Genomic DNA, 20,838 nt, shown 5'->3' with positions numbered 1-20,838 from the left:
TTGGATCCTTTGTTTTCTAATTGGATAGGGAGAACCATCATATGGCTTTCAATTACTAGCTGTGGCATGGTGATCCTGTCATATGGCACATGCTGAGGAAAGTCAGACTTTCAACATATAGGATGGACTACCTGCAATCTCCAAGAAGCTTTTTGTGTCAGTAAGAAAGTGGGGCCACCTTCTATGTCCCGGTTAGGTAAATCCTTGCTGAAATGGGACATAACAATAAGCTTGATTTTCCAGGGAGATTGTTTTGGACTTGCGTTTCCATTCTATAGGCTAGGTTATAATTTCTTAAAATGTTTTCTCATCATAATATAGAATGTTTTTAAGAATACAAGATTATAATTGTATTCCTCAAAAATGTTAAAAATTATATGTACACACACACATAAACACATACACTAGGAAATGGCATCTCCCCCAAGTAGTTTGTTTCTCCTGCCCACTGGTGAATGTAGAGATTCTCTCTCTAAGAAACAAAGTTTCTCCATGGATTTCTGATTTTACAGCCTCTATTAGATCCCTTTTACCTATAGGATAAAATTTGAATGTTTTATCATGGCTTGAATCTGACCCTGACATCTTTCTCCAACTCCATCTCCCAAAATTGCCAAGCAAGCATTTCATCGTCTATTCCTTGAGCTTCTCACTTTTCCTTGGGGATGTCAGGTCTTTCACAACTCTGTTCATGCCATTCCTGCTTCCTAGTATGTCTTTTGCATTTTTCTTTGTCTTGTAAGTCTTATGAATTGGTCAAGACTAGACTGGAAAGGCTACCTACTGAGTGAAGCCTCATCTCACTCCACCAGGCACAATTTGTTATTTGGTCCTCTGTCAACCACTGAAACTTGTTCATATCTCTCTAATAGCTTCTACTCACCCATTCATTAAAAAAATACCTTTAGAGTATCTCTGAACCCTGGGGCTGCATGGTTACCAAGATGGCTAAGGTCCCTGATCTTGTATTGAACTGTAACTAACCCTTAGCCAATTAAACTGTGAAACTACAGCAGATAGGAATGTTTACCTTATTTTATATTTGTATCACTAGTGCCTAGAATTGTGTCTGACTCAAATTAGGTAATTTAGAAATGCTCGCTGGTTTTTCATGTCTTCTTGATGGAGAATATTGAGCAGTTTTATAAAATCTAACCTCCTTGTAAATCAACCTGTACTTACAATCTCAACTTTTAAACTTGGAACAGTTGACCATCGTCACTGCCTGAGATTTTGCAGGATCTAATGACCTTTTGGCACAACCCTTTTTATGCCTTTACTGTATACAAGTCAGATCCTGTGATGGGCACTTTGGCTCGGCACCTTGGAATGGTCTTTCCCAGAAGAGGAAACACAGTCTCTGATTAAATGCTCTTAGCAGGCAGGGAAAGGACACAGCTGGGGTTTGAATCAGGCTAAATCCCATCAGATTGGAAATCAAGAAGCTGGTGCTTTTGAAGATTATAAATCTGGAAAGCAGCAGAGACATGGGGTTGTGAGTCCCTGCTCAAAGCAGGTAGTGTCACTTCTCTTTGGCTTTCAGTGCTGCTTCTCTCTGGCTGACGCTTCCAGAATACCTTTAAAGATGTGAAGAGATAAGATTTTAATGCTAGAACCACTAAACCTACTCTTCCCTCTCTCAAAAAGAGAAGTCATTAAAGTCTTGGGAAAAACCTAATTGACAGTATAGAATATTATGGAAATGAGGAGGACTTGAAATAGAATGCCAGAAACTCTTGTTTTATGTCTCCGTGTTTTTCTGAAAGGTGTAATCACAATTTTACGTATAAGAATGGTTGAAAGCTATCAAGTCTGTTAGCTTAGTGGTACTGGTGACTTTAGATCATGAGATTCAGCCTCATGTGATTTTCTTGGCTTTGTGGTCTGTGTATACATCCCACTCAATGAAACTACATTTCAGCATTTCTTGTGGTTGTTTCTCTGTTCTGGCCATGAGCCCATTTACTGGCGCCATTGTGAAAATGAAGACATTCAAGAGGGACAAGGGAACCTCTCCTTCCTGAGGCAGCTCTGTGGATGCTGGAGCTGTGTGCACATCTGGCTCTCTCTTCAGCAGACTCTCTCCTGTATGCCCATCTCCGCACACAGCTTGTGCCTCTGAGCTCATTATGACTCTATGTGTTTGCTCTTGGATCCGTGCTTCACGCGTTTTATTTACATGCTTTATTTTTCATTTTATGAACAAATCGATAACTAGACTTACTCTTTATCGCACTGGATTAGTTTTATTTATTCCGTTTCAATTTGATTAAAAAGCTGTCAAACATAAGTCTACATTTTTATCAGCAGAATACTTTCATAAAACCGGGTATGAGCTGTGTTCAGCTAGAACATACGTTTCAAAATAAAACAATGTTTGATATATTCTAGACAGTTACCCTTTTGTTTATCCATGACAACTGAAACTAACCATCAAATGGATAAAGCAATCCAAGTCTAGCCAAGTAATCCTTAGGGCATATGAAAAAAAGCCTTTTTAAAAAGTTCTTTCTAGATGGATTTAATGTAATTTGCCAATAAAGCATCCTCAGAAGCATAATAAAAATTCTACATAAAATGACACAGCCAGGGAAAAGAAAGATATACAGTTTGATGAAGATTCAAAATGGATGTTAACATTAAAAATGAGCAGTCATGCAACTCCTGTATAATATAGAGATCAAAATTACAGGGCACTAATTTTGTTTCTAATTTACAAGATAGTATGTTTATGGGGCTGCAAATAGTATTTATCAAAAAACATATCCAGTGGCAAATGTTTTGAACTGTCATTTTTCTTCAGAAAAATTGCCATTCAACGTGTTGTATTTATAAATTTCAACATATAGCACTGAGAAGAGCTGGACTATATTTATAAGTATAAAAATGTTCTTGAAAGATGAAATATATCTGTTTTAGTTGAGAACCTGATCTCCTTCATTCTATTTTAAAATTATTAGCTTCTGTCTTCCCACCGTTTTTGGCTGTACCTTCACACACACGGGAGTATGGGAACATGCTTGAGGCAGTGTGGATTGTGAGAAGGCACATGTGTGTACATGTACCCACAGTCACACTCACACACCGACACATACACAGCCACACACTCAATGCCCTGGAGCAGCAAGAAAGCAATTTTTGGATATGTGCTGTACTCTGCTTGTTACTTAATAGCATGAGGCATGCATGATATGCTCCTGGAAGTGCTAGAAGGAACAGCACCAAAGGGGTTAATGTAGAACACATATAGGCAAATATTGTCAATTATTTTATTCAAATGTTTGGAACTTAAACACAAAATCATCGTTAAGTTTTCACAAAATGAGGCATCTGTCACTTGAAAGGAAAAAAATATTTCAGAAATATGTTTACAGAAATGTAAAAATATTAGGCATCAAGACAGATGTGAACATATTCAGTAACTTGTCTTGTTTGTCAGTCTTCCTTGGAGCTGAAGATGTTATCATACTCGCTCAGCATGAGCTCGGCTATCTGGTTTTGGTATACCATGTGTACGGCCATGTTCCCTGTGTCATTTTCAGCTCGCAGGAGGGTGGGTCCAAATACAATCCCTAAGCTTTGCGTGGACATGAGGTTCTTGGAAGCTTTGGCCACTATCCTGTGGAGAGACAGAGGGAAAAAAAATTCTATTATAGTTTAAAGTGAAATTGTGGCTAGTTTGGAATTATAAAACAATTTTCTCACTCAGGAAAAACAACTACTTTACAACACTAGTTCATCTTCTACCCTTCATGCTTTACTATATGGAAATAGAACCTATGACTGTTGGGGAAAAATACATTGCCTCATCCAACAAAATTCTAAGTGTCTCCATTCATTTGGACAGCCAATTTCGTTCATGGCTCAATAAAATGCAAAATCCTGTAGCATTTGCACAGGAAAAGAGTCCCATTGGAATCAAAGAAATGTTTGCTTGGGTGAGGACTATATGGAGAGCTGGAATACCAATGGGACATTAAGATGTGGTTTTATTAATGGTAATGCCTTGCCTGTTTCAACACAGCACTCCTAAAAAGAAAATAAAGCCCCATCCTAAAAATTGAGACTTAAAAAAGTAGTGCTTATTCTTACAACTGAAGTCTACTTGGTTTTATATTAAAATTCAGAAGAGAGAGGTTTTAAGTGATCTTAAAGAACAAAGGATAGCGTGTGGAAGGACAGGTTGCTAAGAAATACTGAAACCCGTACTCTACCAGAAATCCCAACCCAAGGGAAATATGAGTGAAGAGAGTAATGCAAGGCAAAGGACCACTTTACTCCAAGACCATGGGTCTGTAGCCTCAGAGCTCAGCATGCACCATTGCTGAATTGGACTTTAGAAGACTCTTGTTTTTTGACCTACATGGTGCTATGTAGTTCTGAATCAGAGGAGGCAGGAAGACTTGCTTTATTTCTACCCCTTCACAAACCCAAATCTCTAAAGTACCACTCCACGATCAAGCGGCCATGACTTCCCTCTCCTAAAAGAGACTGGGAAGGATCAGAGCCCCATGTGCACTGACTTGTACCTGCACACAGCACCAGGTCATGGCATGTAACATGTTCCTCAAAATGTACTTGACCAATATTGATAATAATGAATTATTGTTCTAAGTAATTTTTTTTTTTTAATTTTATTTTGTCGATATACATTGTAGCTGATTAATGCTCCCCATCACCAAAACCTCCCTCCCTTCTCCCTCCCCCCCTCCCCCCCAACAATGTCCTTTCTGTTTGCTTGTTGTATCAACTTCAAGTAATTGTGGTTGTTATATCTTCTTCCCTCCCCCCCCCGATTTGTGTGTGTGTGTGTGTATGTGTGTGTGTGAATTTATATATTAATGTTTAGCTCCCTCCAATAAGTGAGAACATGTGGTATTTCTCTTTCTGTGCCTGACTTGTTTCACTTAATATAATTCTCTCAAGGTCCATCCATGTTGTTGCAAATGGCAGTATTTCATTCGTTTTTATAGCTGAGTAGTATTCCATTGTGTAGATGTACCACATTTTCCGTATCCACTCATCTGATGATGGGCATTTGGGCTGGTTCCAACTCTTGGCTATTGTAAAGAGTGCTGCGATGAACATTGGGGAACAGGTATACCTTTGACTTGATGATTTCCATTCCTCTGGGTATATTCCCAACGGTGGGATGGCTGGGTCGTATGGTAGATCTATTTGCAATTGTTTAAGGAACCTCCATACCATTTTCCATAGAGGCTGCACCATTTTGCAGTCCCACCAACAATGTATGAGAGTTCCTTTTTCTCCGCAGCCTCGCCAGCATTTATCGTTCATAGTCTTTTGGATTTTAGCCATCCTAACTGGGGTTAGATGGTATCTCAATGTGGTTTTGATTTGCATTTCCCGGATGCTGAGTGATGTTGAGCATTTTTTCATATGTCTGTTGGCCATTTGTATATCTTCCTTAGAGAAATGCCTACTTAGCTCTTTTGCCCATTTTTTAATTGGGTTGCTTGTTTTCTTCTTGTAAAGTTGTTTGAGTTCCTTATATATTCTGGATATTAATCCTTTGTCAGATGTATATTTTGCAAATATTTTCTCCCACTCTGTTGGTTGTCTTTTAACTCTTTTAATTGTTTCTTTTGCTGTGCAGAAGCTTTTTAGTTTGATATAATCCCATTTGTTTATTTTTCCTTTGGTTGCCCGTGCTTTTGGGGTCGTATTCATGAAGTCTGTGCCCAGTCCTATTTCCTGAAGTGTTTCCCCTATGTTTTCTTTAAGAAGTTTTATTGTCTCAGGGTGTATATTTAAATCCTTAATCCATTTTGAGTTGATTTTAGTATACGGTGAGAGGTATGGATCTAGTTTCATTCTCCTGCATATCGATATCCAGTTATCCCAACACCACTTGCTGAAGAGGCAGTCCCTTCCCCAGTGAATAGGCTTGGTGCCTTTGTCAAAGATCAGATGGCAGTAAGTGTGTGGGTTGATTTCTGGATTCTCTATTCTATTCCATTGGTCAGTGTGTCTGTTTTTATGCCAGTACCATACTGTTTTGGTTATTATAGCTTTGTAGTATAGCTTAAAGTCAGGTAGTGTTATGCCTCCAGCTTTATTTTTTTTGCTGAGCATTGCTTTGGCTATTCGTGGTCTTTTATTGTTCCATATAAATGTCTGAATAGTTTTTTCCATTTCTGAGAAAAATGTCTTTGGAATTTTGATGGGGATTGCATTGAATTTGTATATCACTTTGGGTAGTATGGACATTTTCACTATGTTGATTCTTCCAATCCAAGAGCATGGAATATCTTTCCATCTTCTTGTATCCTCTCTAATTTCTCTCAGCAGTGGTTTGTAGTTCTCATTATAGAGATTTTTCACCTCCTTGGTTAACTCAATTCCTAAGTATTTTATTTTTTTGGTGGCTATTGTAAATGGGCAGGCTTTCTTGATTTCTCCTTCTGCATGTTCACTATTGGAGAAAAGAAATGCTACTGATTTTTGTGTGTTGATTTTGTATCCTGCTACTGTGCTGAAATCATTTATCAATTCCAACAGTTTTTTTGTAGAGGTTTTAGGCTGTTCGATATATAGGATCATGTCATCTGCAAACAGGGACAGTTTGACTTCATCTTTTCCAATCTGGATGCCCTTTATTTCCTTCTCTTCTCTGATTGCTCTGGCTAGTACTTCCAACACTATGTTGAATAGGAGTGGTGAGAGTGGGCATCCTTGTCTAGTGCCTGTTCTTAAAGGAAAAGCTTTCAGCTTTTCCCCATTCAGGATGATATTGGCAGTGGGTTTGTCATATATGGCTTTAGTTATGTTGAGATACTTTCCCTCTATACCTAACTTATAGAGGGTCTTTGTCATGAATGAGTGCTGAACTTTATCAAATGCTTTTTCAGCATCTATAGAGATGATCATATGGTCCTGGTGTTTGAGTTTATTAATATGGTGTATCACATTTATTGATTTGCGTATGTTGAACCAACCTTGCATCCCTGGGATGAATCCCACTTGATCATGATGAATAATTTTTCGTATGTGTTCCTGTATTCTGTTTGCTAGTATTTTAGTGAGGATTTTTGCATCTATATTCATCAAGGATATCGGCCTGTAGTTTTCTTTTTTGGTTATATCTTTACCTGGTTTTGGTATCAGGATGATGTTTGCTTCATAGAATGAGTTTGGGAGATTTGCGTCCGTTTCAATCTTTTGGAATAGTTTGTAAAGAATCGGTGTCAATTCCTCTTTGAATGTTTGGTAAAATTCTGCTGTGAATCCATCTGGTCCTGGGCTTTTCTTTGTTGGGAGCCTTCTGATAACAGCTTCAATCTCCTTTATTGTTATTGGTCTGTTCAAATTTTCTACGTCTTCACGGTTCAGTTTTGGGAGCTTGTGTGTGTCCAGAAATTTATCCATTTCCTCCAGATTTTCAAATTTGTTGGCGTATAGTTGTTTATAGTAGTCTCGAATGATTCCTTGTATTTCAGATGAATCAGTTGTAATATCGCCTTTTTCATTTCTAATTTTTGTTATTTGAGTCTTCTCTCTTCTTTTTTTTGTTAGCCATGCTAATGGTTTGTCAATTTTATTTATCTTTTCAAAAAACCAACTTTTTGATTCGTTGATCTTTTGAATTGTTTTTTGGTTTTCAATTTCATTCAGTTCTGCTCTGATCTTAATGATTTCTTTCCGTCTGCTAACTTTAGGATTGGATTGTTCTTGTTTTTCTAGTTCTTTAAGGTGAAGTGTTAGGTTGTTCACTTGCCATCTTTCCATTCTTCTGAAGTGAGCATTTAATGCAATAAATTTTCCCCTCAATACTGCTTTTGCAGTATCCCACAGGTTTTGGTATGATGTATCATTGTTTTCATTAGTTTCAATAAACTTTTTGATTTCCTGCTTGATTTCTTCTTGGACCCATATGTCATTAAGTAGAATGCTGTTTAATTTCCATGTGTTTGCATAGTTTCCAGAGTTTTGTTTGTTATTAATTTCTAGTTTTAATCCATTGTGGTCTGAGAAGATACATGGGATAATTCCAATTTTTTTGAATTTATTGAGACTTGATTTGTGACCTAATATGTGATCTATCCTGGAGAATGATCCATGTGCTGATGAGAAGAATGAATATTCTGAGGTTGTTGGGTGGAATGTTCTGTAGATATCTGCCAATTCCAATTGGTCTAGAGTCTTGTTTAGATCTTGTGTTTCTCTACTGATTCTTTGCCTAGATGATCTGTCTAATATTGACAGTGGAGTGTTCAGGTCCCCTGCTATTATGGTATTAGTGTCTATTTCCTTCTTTAGGTCTAATAGAGTTTGTTTTATAAATCTGGCTGCTCCAACATTGGGTGCGTACATATTTATGATTGTTATGTCTTCTTGATGGATCAGTCCTTTTATCATTAAGTAGTGTCCCTCATTGTCTCTTTTTATGGTTTTTAGTTTAAAGTCTATTTTGTCAGATATAAGAATAGCCACTCCTGCTCGTTTTTCTTTTCTGTTTGCATGGTAAATCTTTTTCCATCCTTTCACTCTTAGTCTGTGTGAATCTTTATGGGTGAGGTGGGTCTCTTGTAGGCAGCATATAATTGGGTCCTGCTTTTTGATCCAGTCAGCCAGTCTGTGTCTTTTAATTGGGGAATTTAAGCCTTTAACATTAAGAGTTGTTATTGAAAGGTGTTGATTTATTCCTAGCATTTTATTGGTTGTTTGGTTGTCTTAGGTGTCTTTTGTTCCTTGCTTTCTGATTTACTCTTTGGTTTCTTTGTTTGTTGGTTCCTTAGGTTGTAGATAGTGTTTTTGTTAGCTTGTTTTCTCTTCATGAATGCCATTTTTATTGTACTAGCGGGTTTAGATTTTTCTTAGGTTTTTATGGCAGTGGTAGTTATTTTTCGGGAACCAAACCCAGTACTCCCTTGAGGATTTCTTGTAAGGGTGGTCTTGTGGTAGTGAACTCCCGCAGTTTTTGTTTGTCTGAGAAATATACTATTTGCCCCTCATTTCGGAAGGATAGCCTTGCAGGGTAGAGTATTCTTGGCTGGCAATCTTTGTCTTTTAGTATTTTGAAAATATCATCCCATTCCTTTCTAGCTTTTAGGGTTTGTGATGAGAAGTCTGATGTTAACCTGATTGGGGCTCCCTTATAGGTGATTTGACGCTTCTCTCTTGCAGCTTTTAAGATTCTCTCTTTGTCTCTGAGTTTTGCCAATTTGACTATGACATGTCTTGGAGAAGGCCTTTTTGGGTTGAATACGTTTGGAGATCGTTGAGCTTCCTGGATCTGAAGATTTGTGATTTTTCCTATACCTGGGAAGTTTTCTGCCACTATTTTGTTGAATATGTTTTCAATGGAATCTCCATTTTCCTCCCCTTCTGGAATACCCATGACTCGGATATTTGAGCGCTTGAGGTTGTCTGATATCTCTCTCAGATTTTCTTCCATGTCCTTGATTCTTTTTTCTTTCTTTTTGTCTGCTTGTGTTATTTCAAACAGCCCATCTTCAAGTTCAGAGGTTCTCTCTTCAACTTCGACAAGCCTGCTGGTTAAACTCTCCGTTGTGTTTTTTATTTCGCTGAATAATTTCTTCAGTTCAGCAAGTTCTGCTACATTTTTTTTCAGGACATTGATTTCCTTGTATATTTCCTCTTTCAGATCCTGTATACTTTTCCTCATTTCATCATGATGTCTAGCTGAGTTTTCTTGTATCTCATTCAGTTTCCTTAGAATTATCACTCGAAATTCCTTGTCAGTTATTTCAAGGGCTTCTTGTTCTATAGGATCTAGAGTATGAGATTTATTAACTTTTGGTGGTGTACTTTCTTGATTTTTTGTATTTCTGGTGTCTTTTTTTTGGTGTTTATTCATTGTGGCAGGGGGTTTCACAGTCCACCGGTTTGAGACTAATGACTAACTAGGATGTTGCTGTGGTTGCTAATTTGGTATGGCTCCCGCCGTGACTGCTCAGTTGGCCTCTAGTGTCTTGTGTGTGTGGTTGCCTCGGGTCTTGGGCTTCTCCGGGGATCCACCTTTCTGGTCAGCTTGTACTCTGCTGGGCTGGTGGATCACGTACCACAGGGTGTGTGATCTCTGTTGAGCTTTCACTTTCTGTACAGGACTTCTCCCCGTTCCGTGTGCTCTGGCCCAGGCTGTTAGATCGTGCAGTGGCGACCCCACTGGGTGTGTGGTTTCTGTCGAGTCTCCCCCCTCTGTGCACACTGTGCTGGGCTGGGGCGTGTCTTCTGCACCCCTCGTCTATCAGCTGGGCCTTCAAGACCCTGCTCAGCACCGCCTCGCCCAGGAAGTCTATCAGGTTTCTGCTAGGCACAGACAACCGGTCTCTCTGGGTGCCTTTGTAGCACTGTGTAGATCTTTCTCGGGTCTTGTTCACCTTTGTATCCCCCCGGTATAAACCGAGTCTAGTGCCTGCCTGCAGCCTGCTCTCCGGCAGGTTCAAGCGGACCTGGGAACTCTCCTACCACACTATTCCCAACCAGAAATTCGTTAGGCTTTTTTCCAAACTGGTGGTCGCAGAGATGTTATCTGCCTCCCAGTAACAGGAAGTTTACCGGGGCCGGAGTCCAGGGTGTGGTGGAGTGACAGTCGGCCCGCCCGTACTTTCTAGCCCTCCCAACACTGGTCGGGACGCCTCACACCCCCAGCCCCGCCAGAGAACCGCGGAGGGAGTGGGAGAGGAGGCCGGCCCGCAGGGTCCGGAAAGCCCCGCGCCAGGCCAAGCAAATGGGCTCAGTGATGGCCGAGCAGGGCGGAGCTGCCCGCACCTGGGAAAATGGAGGCAGCACCGGGGCAGTGAGTGGCCTGGTGGTGCAGGCGGGAGCCGCGTGGGCCAGGGATCACTCACAGTGCTGTGCCAGGTCGGGCGCTCGCTCTGTCTCTGGTTTGTTGCCTTCCGTGTTCTCGGCGCTGCCGCCTCGGGCTGTTCAGTCGCGGCGCCGCTCGGGCGCTCCCAGGAATCTTCTTTAATGCCGGCCTGAAACCTCGAATCCTGAATAGGGCAGCTGGCCGCCTTCAGTGCGGCCCCAGCCTCCGGGATCCTGGCTGCGTCCACAGCAGCCCTGGCGCCGTGTTCCCTGGATCAAGACTCACTTTTGCAGCTAAGAATCAGTTCTTTTCCTGCTCCACACTTCAAAGCTGTTGCCTGTAAATGAGGCAGCCTCTCCTGCCGGGGGCAAAGTGGCGTTGAGCCCCCACGACCGGCCAGCAGCAGCAGTCCTCCCTTAAGAGATGGCCAGAGGAAGGTCCACAAGTTTCCCGGCTGCCTGAGGCCCAGTGGCCACCTTTTCCACCTCAGCTACTCCGCGCCAGCCGCCGCAGCCGCCGCCATCTTGAAAAACCCTAAGTAATTTTATTATCTTGTTTAATCCACCTCCTGAGGTAGCTTCTATTGTTAAGCCCATTTTACAAATGAGAAGATTGAGGCACAGAGTGGTGAAGAACCTGATGTCATGTAGAGTCCAAGTTCCACCCAGGCAGTCTGGTCCAATACCTGGGGCAGCATCATTGCCAGGGTGTCTGTCACAACTTCTAGGCTTAATAACTGTGCTGACTTTTCACTTTGCCTCCCTCCACCTGATTATAATAAGGTCCATCATAAGAGGGTCTGAATTTTCATTCCTCACTGAGGAATTGTGATGGGCAGTCTGTTTATAGTAGATTTACTATGGGCAAAATGACCTTTAAATTTGGATTGAATATTCAAAATGTTCTGCCTCCTGTTTTCCCTTTTCTTCTGCTTCAAATGGAGAACACTTGTACCTGTGAGCACTGTTCGCATGGCTACATTTCTGGAAGAGATTCTCATATTTTTAGAGTATCAATGAGTTATCGGAGACTTCAAATTTAAAGTTTTCTTTGAAATATAAGAAGCTATGCTTCTTTGCTACTTCATTCACTAAAAGCCTGTAGAATGATTTAAACATCCTCCTACCTGTCATGGGGTAAGTGGAATGGGCCTTTGCTTTCCTAAGCGTGCCAATTTACCCCAGTTTAAGATCGCTCTAGAGCCTCTCCCAGATCTGCGTATTATAATAGCCACTAGTGAGATTCACTATAAAAGAAAAATAGGTTTCTCCTTTTTTATAAAACAAATTAATACCTTTCTATGATACTAACTCCCTAACTCCTTCATTGATTTTGCCACATTAAAAAAAAAAAAAAAAAAAAGGTTGAAAGCAAATACAGAAAAAGATAACATAACTAATTGAGTACCTATTTGGTGAAAGTTGCTTTAACAACTTTTCCCATTGGTAGAAAAGGTCTAAATTGATAAGATTTTTCTAGCACAGAACAGGACTCAGAGGTCATAGGCCATGGAGAAGTTAGAATCAAAAGTGAGAGAATATTGAAGGTATGAGGGTACTTCAAAAAGTTCATGGAAGGATTAGTATTCTCTTAACTCCACCTTGCCATGAATACAAGGTCTAAAGGTGAATGCCCTATGTATAGGATGCCTTGGTCAACAGGGTAGTATGAGTAAAAAACTAGGACCCGGAGTCCAGGGAGTCTGAAAGGGGAAGAGATGGTGTAAAGATAGACTGAGGATTGAAGATACATTTATCTATTTACTTATGGTTATACTTTCAGTTGGTGGCAGGGACAATGAGATTTAAAATAGCTGGGAGCCCAAACTAGGTCATACCCTCAAAGGCAAGGCCAGAAATCAAGGGAGGTCCAAGAGCTGATTGCTGGAGGGGCAGTTGTGGCTGTCAGGAGGTTGTAGGGGAGAAGCTGGAAGGGGTCTATAGCATTTGAGGATCTCAGGTAGGGGAAGGGGAAACTCAGATCCCCAAGGGATACTGGAAAGATACAGCTACTGGCATTCAGTCCATGAGGGCAGAGCAACAAGGCTGAAATGAAGCTAGGCTATTTTTCCAGTTTCTCCAGGGTTCTTTATATTTTTCCTGCTCAGCAAAAGGTCTGGTCTTAGTATCCAGAGCAGGGCCAAATCTAGAGGCAGGAACCAAGATTGAACTTGAATAAAACGAAGAGTAGGAGGCTGGAGGTACATGTTTGAGCTCCCTTCCAGGGAAGGCTTCTCTATTTTAGCCAGTGGGCCACGCAGGGGAACTCTTATAATGGATTTCGGCTAATGCATCGGTTTCCTAAATTTCCCATGGAAAAAAATGCTCATTTTGTGCTTTATGCTGTGTGAATATGGAATATTCATTCGAAATATTCATTCCACCTCAAACCTGTATCCTTTGTGTCCATTTCTCTGCACACTTTCTATTTGATTTTAATAAAACTCTAACTTATGACTGCTTTAAAATAATCTTGTTATAAGTAAAATTTTCAGAATAGCACACAGTTTTGTATTCTTGTTATAATTGTATTTCTGCCGGTGAAATTATTACAGTGGCTTAGAATATTTTTTCCCTGAGTTGGGAAAAGAAAGTTACATGCAATAACTTTTAGAAAAATCAAATGTAGTTAAGAAAGAAAGTTAACAAAAAATATGGTTGTGTATTATAAAAAATATAAGCTATCTTGCTTATTCACTGTTATAAAATGTGTGCTTGTGTGTGTGTAAATATATATATATAGTCAATTTATTGGCTGAATATCAACTGAACAGTAGGTGGCATGTTGAGAAATCAATCAATATTTAGGTTAGAAAAGATGTTGAGGATGAAGACCAATTTGAGGTAGAAGTCACCAACTTCTGAACTATAGGATTTATGTTGACAGGCAATATATATTCTCATATTAAAGTTTAAATTAGATTAGACCCCTTTTAAAAAGACAGGGGTGATAAACATTTCTCACAAAGAAGGCCCCCAAACTGGGGATGTCGGGTAAAATGTATTAATGCTGTTATAAACTTCCCTATTCAAATGTGAACTGGATATTTTCTACCTTGCTAAACTCCTAAATAGTTAAGTAGTTGATTTGGGATCACACAGGGAATCAACCACAATTTCAAAAATATAGTTAGAATACTGTCTTGCAAAATTATTTATGTCTCACTTTTTTACTTCACATTAATAGATATCATAATTTCCACTCTTACTGTGGGGACCAGCTGGGCATTACAGATGCCATTATTTCTGAAGGCTTCAATTAGTAAAACATATCTAGAAGAGAAACACAGACTACAGAGAGAAATAAAAACCCTGCATGGAAAAAAAATAATTCAATCTAGTATCTAAGATGGAAAACTGTCAAAAACAATAAGTTGTATTTCCAATAGTTTAAATTGCAGTTCTGTTGTTTTGCTGGAGGAGAGGATCTGATTCTGAAACTATATACATTTTTACCATGAATTTGGCAATACCTCCAGTACAGCTTTCACTAAAGTGAGTTCTGTGAAACACCATTTCTGTGATATACCTCATGAAAATAGCATTCCAAAGTGAAAGTTTTGGAGAAAATTGTGTGACATTTTTTTCTCTTGGAAATTCACAATGCACACACAAAAGCATAATAAAGGCTCTGAAAAGTCCTGCAGAACATATACCTGCTCATTTTTGCTTAAGTTGTGTTTTCCCTAACTTGAACATTGTGCATAGATCCTCTTTCCTGAGGAGCACATATTAGGAAATATTGGTCTAGTGTGTTTTTCCTAAAGGTCTACTGTGTATGAAGTTGAAAATGTTACACATTTTGCTCTCCTATACAACCCTGGCTTCACAGGTCTGTAGCAGCTAACTCAGAATGAGGTCAGATTGTGGTGATTTCTGGCCAGTTCTACCCCTCTGCTAGGGCTTAGATTTCATTAGCCCTTAAACTCCATGACAATGTTGTAAATTTTGAGCTACAATTTAACTTGTTTTCAGCAAAGAAAAGAAAGAAACTCCCCTTTTATGATGAAATAAAGGCCAAAAGGCAAAAGACCAAATCTGAATGAGAAAAGTAAGGGCAAAGACGTTGTTGAGAGATTTATTGTAAAAGCAATTCTTATACCCCTAAGTAAAATTCAAGTTTATAAAATCTTGAAATGGGTAAGAATTCATTTTTCTGGCAAGAGCTGAAAAGTGATATACAGTTTACAGCGTAAAAAGAAGAGGAAATGCCAGAGCTACTTTTTTGTTAGGCCCAAATGGAAGGAGAAATGATCCATCAATTTAAGATTATTTTAGAAACAATCTGTAATCCAGTGTTACAGATGTTGGACCCCAGACCCCCCCCCCAAAAAAAAAAATCTCTCAAAAAAGCCTTATGCTGGGTAACTTTTTCCAAAAGTGAGCTGAATTGCTAACTCAAAGAAATTTCTTAGCTGTATAAAAATCATAGCCAAATGACTCAAACTAAAGAGAGCTTTACTATAAAGCTAAAAATTAATGCTGAATTAAGAAGACCCAAGCATTTAATAATAGTCCAGTTCCAAACAGATTTCTAAATGCAAATTTCCTTTTAAGTTTGTGCTTTGCTGTTACCATAGTGACCCATAAAGGACCTGGAAAGCCCACATAATTGCCTGCAGGACAGCTCTCAAGTTATAGAGGTGTATTAGAAATGGCCCTCTCCCTGTATGTGGAATGCACATAATTTCAGGATGGTTTTACTCGAATGGGGAGAATGGGGTGGTAAATGTATTCTTGTCATCAGATCACACCTGCCTTGCAAAGTATAGCTCAGCCTCTGCATGTGAAATGTTAATTATGACTTTGACCACTTAACTGAAAGAGGCTGTTAAAAATAGAATAAATTTTCAATATGCTCAACTTATGTTTCCTATGTGCTATAACTATTTTGGGGGAAATCCATGCTAACCATATGCTTGCCTACCCTCAATTTGCACATACTATCCTGCTGTCTATACTGGCCTTTTATAAGATTGAGAACTTAGCAGGAATTCTACCTCCTCCCTGAAAGTTATGGTTGTATGTCAGAAAAATCTTCAAATATTGCAAAAGTAGGAGAGCATTCACAAGTGTTTTTGCATCCAACATTAATGTGTTTCAAGGTGGTCATTCACAGACAATTCAGCCATTCTTACCATGCCAATTTATAAATCAATTGGTTTAAACTAATTGAACAGTCTTCAATTTTATGTCTAAACATCATATCATTGTTGTTTTCTAAAATAAGTTAATAATTATCATCCTAAATGGGAATTATTGCTAAATTCTGTCAGGTTTGCTTTTAAATAATCGTTAAAGCCATGTGTATATAATTCTCTCAAAACACATTATAGAAAAGCAGCTTTATATGGTAGTCGCATATTGATAGCTAACATGGCTTGATTCTTTGTATTTATTGAACCTCTTTGCACTAATTTCAGTGCAGAAGATGGAAACATTTTCAATTATTCACTTGTTTCGTATTTTTATTGATTGGACATTATAGAGATATTCTAAAGTATCTTTAGAAATATGCTTTAAGCAATACTCAGGATATGTAAAAAGATTTGAGGGCTGAAAAGTAAAAAAATTAATAGCCCATAGGCTTCGATTAATGACTTAATTTTAGTTGGAGTATGTATTCTGTAAGGTGACAACCACCACAGATAAGATGGGGTATCAGAACCAAACCCCTGACAAGCAGATAATACCAAAAAGGAACATTAACATTAAGTTGCTATCGTTGAATACCTTCCATGTGCTGAACCAATATATGGCTATATATTGTATGTCAGAAAAATTCTCAAATATTTCACAATTTTTAAAGGCAGATTTAAAAATCAGCTTTAATTTTCTTCTGATTATAAAGTAATATATTCTATTACAGAAAATTTGAAAAGTTCAGAAGAGTATAATAAAGATTAGAAAAAAAAAAAACCATTGGTAAGTCAATGTAACCATTCATTCACTGATAAATTTCTACTGAGTACCTACAATGTGCTGGACGTCGGACATACAAAGTCCCTGCCCAGATGAAGCTTATGATCTATTAGGGGGAACAGACAACAAACAATACACTCATCAATATATAATATGATTTCAGGTGCTGAAGTACTTGAAGAAAAATGAAGGGAAGTAGTGGCTTTTTCACTAACCATGGGGAGCTTTGAAAACATCCCAGTGGTCTGGAACTCGTCCCCAGAGATTTCTGTTTACTCAGTATGGGCAGGGCCTGGCTGCTCACATCTGTCAATAGCCCCCCAGTCATTCTAATGTGCAGAGAGTGGTGAGAAGTGGCACATGGCAGCAGACAGGGTGCTCAGGGGTGCCCTCTCTAAGGAAGGAGATTGGAGCAGAGTCCTGCTTAGGTGTACGTGTCGGGGAAGGAGAATCCAGGTAGTAGTCCTAGGTACAACACCCTAGGGGGGAGCTTGTGCTTGATGGTCCTAGGGAGGAAGATGTGCACAGAGCAGCTGGAGGCCAGGGTGTGAGGGGACAGAGGTAGGAGACACTGTGGAGGGATTTGGGGGTCTTGGTAAGGATATGGGATTTAATTCTAAGAGTGATGGAAGTCCGTTTTTGGGTTTTGAGCAGGAGAATAACACTAGCATTTAGATGGTAAAAATGTTTATATAATTTATCTACACGCATATGTGAGAAAATACTCTTTATATAATTCTGTATCCAGCATTTTTTACTTCTAACATGAACCATTCCACGTGTTATGTATGTAGTATATGTCACTTAGTCATTATCTTATAAGGGACAGAATGGGTTGTGTCCTATGATTTCTCAGTAGAAGTAAGATTGATAAATAAAAATCTTTCCATGTTCTCTTCCACATGGTTCCCAACCAGGGACAGTTTAGCGCCCCCCTTTCAGGAGGCATTTGACAATCTCCGGAGACGTTTTTGATTGTCATGATTGGGTGAGGTGGGAAATTAATACTGGCATCTGGTGGGTAGAGGCTGCTAAACATTCTACAGTGCACAGGACAGCCCCCTACAACAAAGAACTAGCCAGCTCCACATGGCAATAGTGCTGCTAATGAGAAACTCTGCCTTAGGGTGAAATAGTAGAAATGTAACAGCTAGATCAGTGGTTCTCAAGCTTCACTGTTCATGAGAATAATTTGGAAGGTATGCTAAAACACAGATTGTTGAGTTACCCCTCCAGATTTCTGATTATGCACGTCTAGGGAGGGCCTTGATAAATTGCATTTCTCACAAGTTCCCAGGTGGTAGTAATACTGCTGGTCTAGACCACACCTTGAGAACTAGCACTGGATCATTGTTATGGCTCTTTTTCTTAAAACATGATAACGTGGGAGAGCCTACTAGTCCTGTTGGCATTATTATCATTTGGTATTATTCTTTTCAAAATAATTGCTGTAGGTGAAAAAAAGGTCTGTCATTCTTCAAACTTAGGATTCTTTGAATTTAAGAAATGGGGAAGTTAACAGTAACACACGAGCAGCCATGTGTATTTTCTCTTCTGTGTGTGTCTCCTGCCCTGTTTACTATTGGGAGCATATAATTTTATGTTTGTTTAATCCATGTGATTTATTCTATATAACAAAACACTCATGCATAGTCTTTGGAAAAGAATGTACTAATCAGAAGTATCTAGATAAAAAGTAAAATAGTAAAATCCCCCTGTTTCCTAGTCAGACTCTTTCATGATGACTGTAATTAACAGATGGGTGGTCCTTCTGGATGTTTTTCTGCCTATCTATCCATCTACCTGTCCTTATATATATGTTATTAAGTATATGTTATATGCTATCTACCTTTATATACATAGATCTTTATATGTGTAGGTTTAAATTTTATTTTTTTTAAAAAGGAAAATTTTATATATACACAATTTTTTTCTTTTTTAAAAGAATAAAAAAATATGTGTGTGTGTGTATATATATATATAATGTGCTATAATTTGCTTTTTTCTCCCCTTAACTATATATTATGGGCATCTCTCCAAGTAAGTACATATAAAAATACCTCATTCTTTTTAAAATGTTGTTACATTTCATAGTATGGAAATATAGTAATTTATTTAACCATTTCCCTACTAGTTGGCTTTTAGGTTGCTTCTCATTCTTTGCTATTATAGGCAATGCTGCAATGAACATACTTGTATATATAAATTTCTAAGATTTTCATGTATTAAGAAGAGTAATTTTTTATTATTTTGCAAACATATTCTCCCAGTTATTTTGTTCCTTAATTTTATTTTCTTACATTTTTACGTAGTCATATCTAATACTATTTCTTTTGGAATTTCTACCATTGTTTTTATTATTATAAAATCAATTCATTTAAAGAGATCAAATGAATATCGTCAAAGTTTTCTCCTAGTTTTTAAAAATGATTTTATTTTTTAACATGCCTTCTAATTCATTTTAAGCATATTTTAATGTGATGGTAATCTAAATTTGTTTTTTCCTCAAAAGCTAGCTAACTTCCCCAGTAATATTTGTTGAATAAACCCCCTGCTCTGCATTGACCTGTGATGCTACCTTTTTCGTGCCATTTCTTATAGTCACAGCCACGTGCACATCCGGTATATTCTTTTTGGCTGATGGTCTCTGTGTCTATTTTGAATCAGTACTTTGCTGTTTAAATCACTGTAACTTTATTATATATTAGGGATATTCCTCCTCCCATTTTTTTCTTTGTTCCAGAAATGAGAAGAAATTTTCAGATGATCTTTTTCAGAGGAACAAAAGTCTGAATAATTTGATCAAAGTCACGTAAGGAGTAAGGGGCAGAGCCTAGATTCAGATGCAGATTTATTACTCTGTGATATGAATATCCTTTCCACAAATAATTAAGATTTGAGAATTTTGAGTTCAGAATCAAGGGACTTCCTAATGGTGAGGCCTGGGGCAGACTTGGGAGGGAAGAGTCAGAGAGCCAGCAAAATGTCTTGGATAACATATTTTGTTTCTTTAAGCACCTAATTCAAATCCAAGGATATAGCTACATAGATGAGAAGGGTGTTCAGATGAGAAAAAAAATCCAAATTAACACATATTACCTTTCTCTCCAGATTCACACAGTTTGTAAAACTTCTAAAAACATTCCTTTTTCATTGTGAATGGAAATGCATTATTCGTAAAATGACTGAGAGTTTCAGCTATGGGTTCCCTTACGTGTTTTCCCTCAAGCTTTAAAATAGTTTTAGCCACCCATATTTGACCGTCTCAGCAGTAAAAGAAGTCTTAATCTTTATTCCCTGAGCTCTGCTGATATACCAATAATCACTGATAATACCAACACCCTCGGAAGACATTGCTCTGCGTTTCAGGGAGAAAATCTAGGAAATATTTACATGTTGGGAGTATTTTTAGAAAGGAAAAAAACTATAAGACTGTCATTATTCTCTACCTGAGTTTGTCTAATAAAGCAGTTAAAAAACTGCCATGTGCTAGTAACATTATATACAGAATATTGAGTGCTGCACATGGATCAGCATTAATGAAGCCAAGCAGAATAATGCCTCTAATTATAAGATATTAGTAGAAAATATAGAACTTAAATATTTGCCTTGTGATGTTAGATAAACCAAAAAGGAATATGCAGAGCCTCAATATGCAGAGACAGAATCCCCCAACCTCTCTCTTATTTTTCCTTTTCATAAAGGTGAAGAGAAGAGCTATGGCACTTCTCATTGTGGGCACCTGCATAAAATCCTTAGCAGCTTTCTTGAAAACTGTCTCCTGTTTAAAAGATCTCAGAAGAGCTGAAAGAGAATCAGTTGCAATGTGGGTATCATCATTAAATTGTACATGTTCAATTTTACTTTCTGAGGAAAAACAAGTTTTAGGTACTTTCTGTAGTCACTCGACCTTAAGAGGGACACTGTAAAACTAGTGAACACCAAAGTGAATGTCCCTTAAACAGTGTGTGCTCCTGAATGGGAGAGCACAGGGACCGAAGGTGTTTGTGGAGAAAACAATAGTTAGGAAGCCGTGATGACTGATGCCAAGAGCCAAGATATGGAAGAAAGAGTAAACTCTCCTCTTGTAACCCAGTTACTGGAATTGGCTCAGAGACCAAT

General features: G+C 38.5%; 1 protein-coding gene across 1 annotated transcript in view; it reads right to left on the bottom strand.

Annotated features, from left to right (window-relative positions):
* Positions 1 to 3,435: 3,435 nt before the first annotated feature.
* Positions 3,436 to 20,838, bottom strand: part of ARHGAP15 (Rho GTPase activating protein 15) — a 563,492-nt gene continuing 546,089 nt past the window's right edge. The window contains exon 13 of the mRNA XM_063076301.1: positions 3,436 to 3,619. Coding sequence (XP_062932371.1) covers positions 3,436 to 3,619 — 184 coding nt within the window. The remainder of the gene's footprint in view (positions 3,620 to 20,838) is intronic.

This window comes from Cynocephalus volans, chromosome 1 (assembly GCF_027409185.1).
Source record: "Cynocephalus volans isolate mCynVol1 chromosome 1, mCynVol1.pri, whole genome shotgun sequence".
NCBI classification, from domain to species: Eukaryota; Metazoa; Chordata; class Mammalia; order Dermoptera; family Cynocephalidae; genus Cynocephalus; species Cynocephalus volans.
The sequence above is the reverse complement of the archived record's forward strand: the minus strand, read 5'-3'. Positions and strand labels throughout refer to the sequence as shown.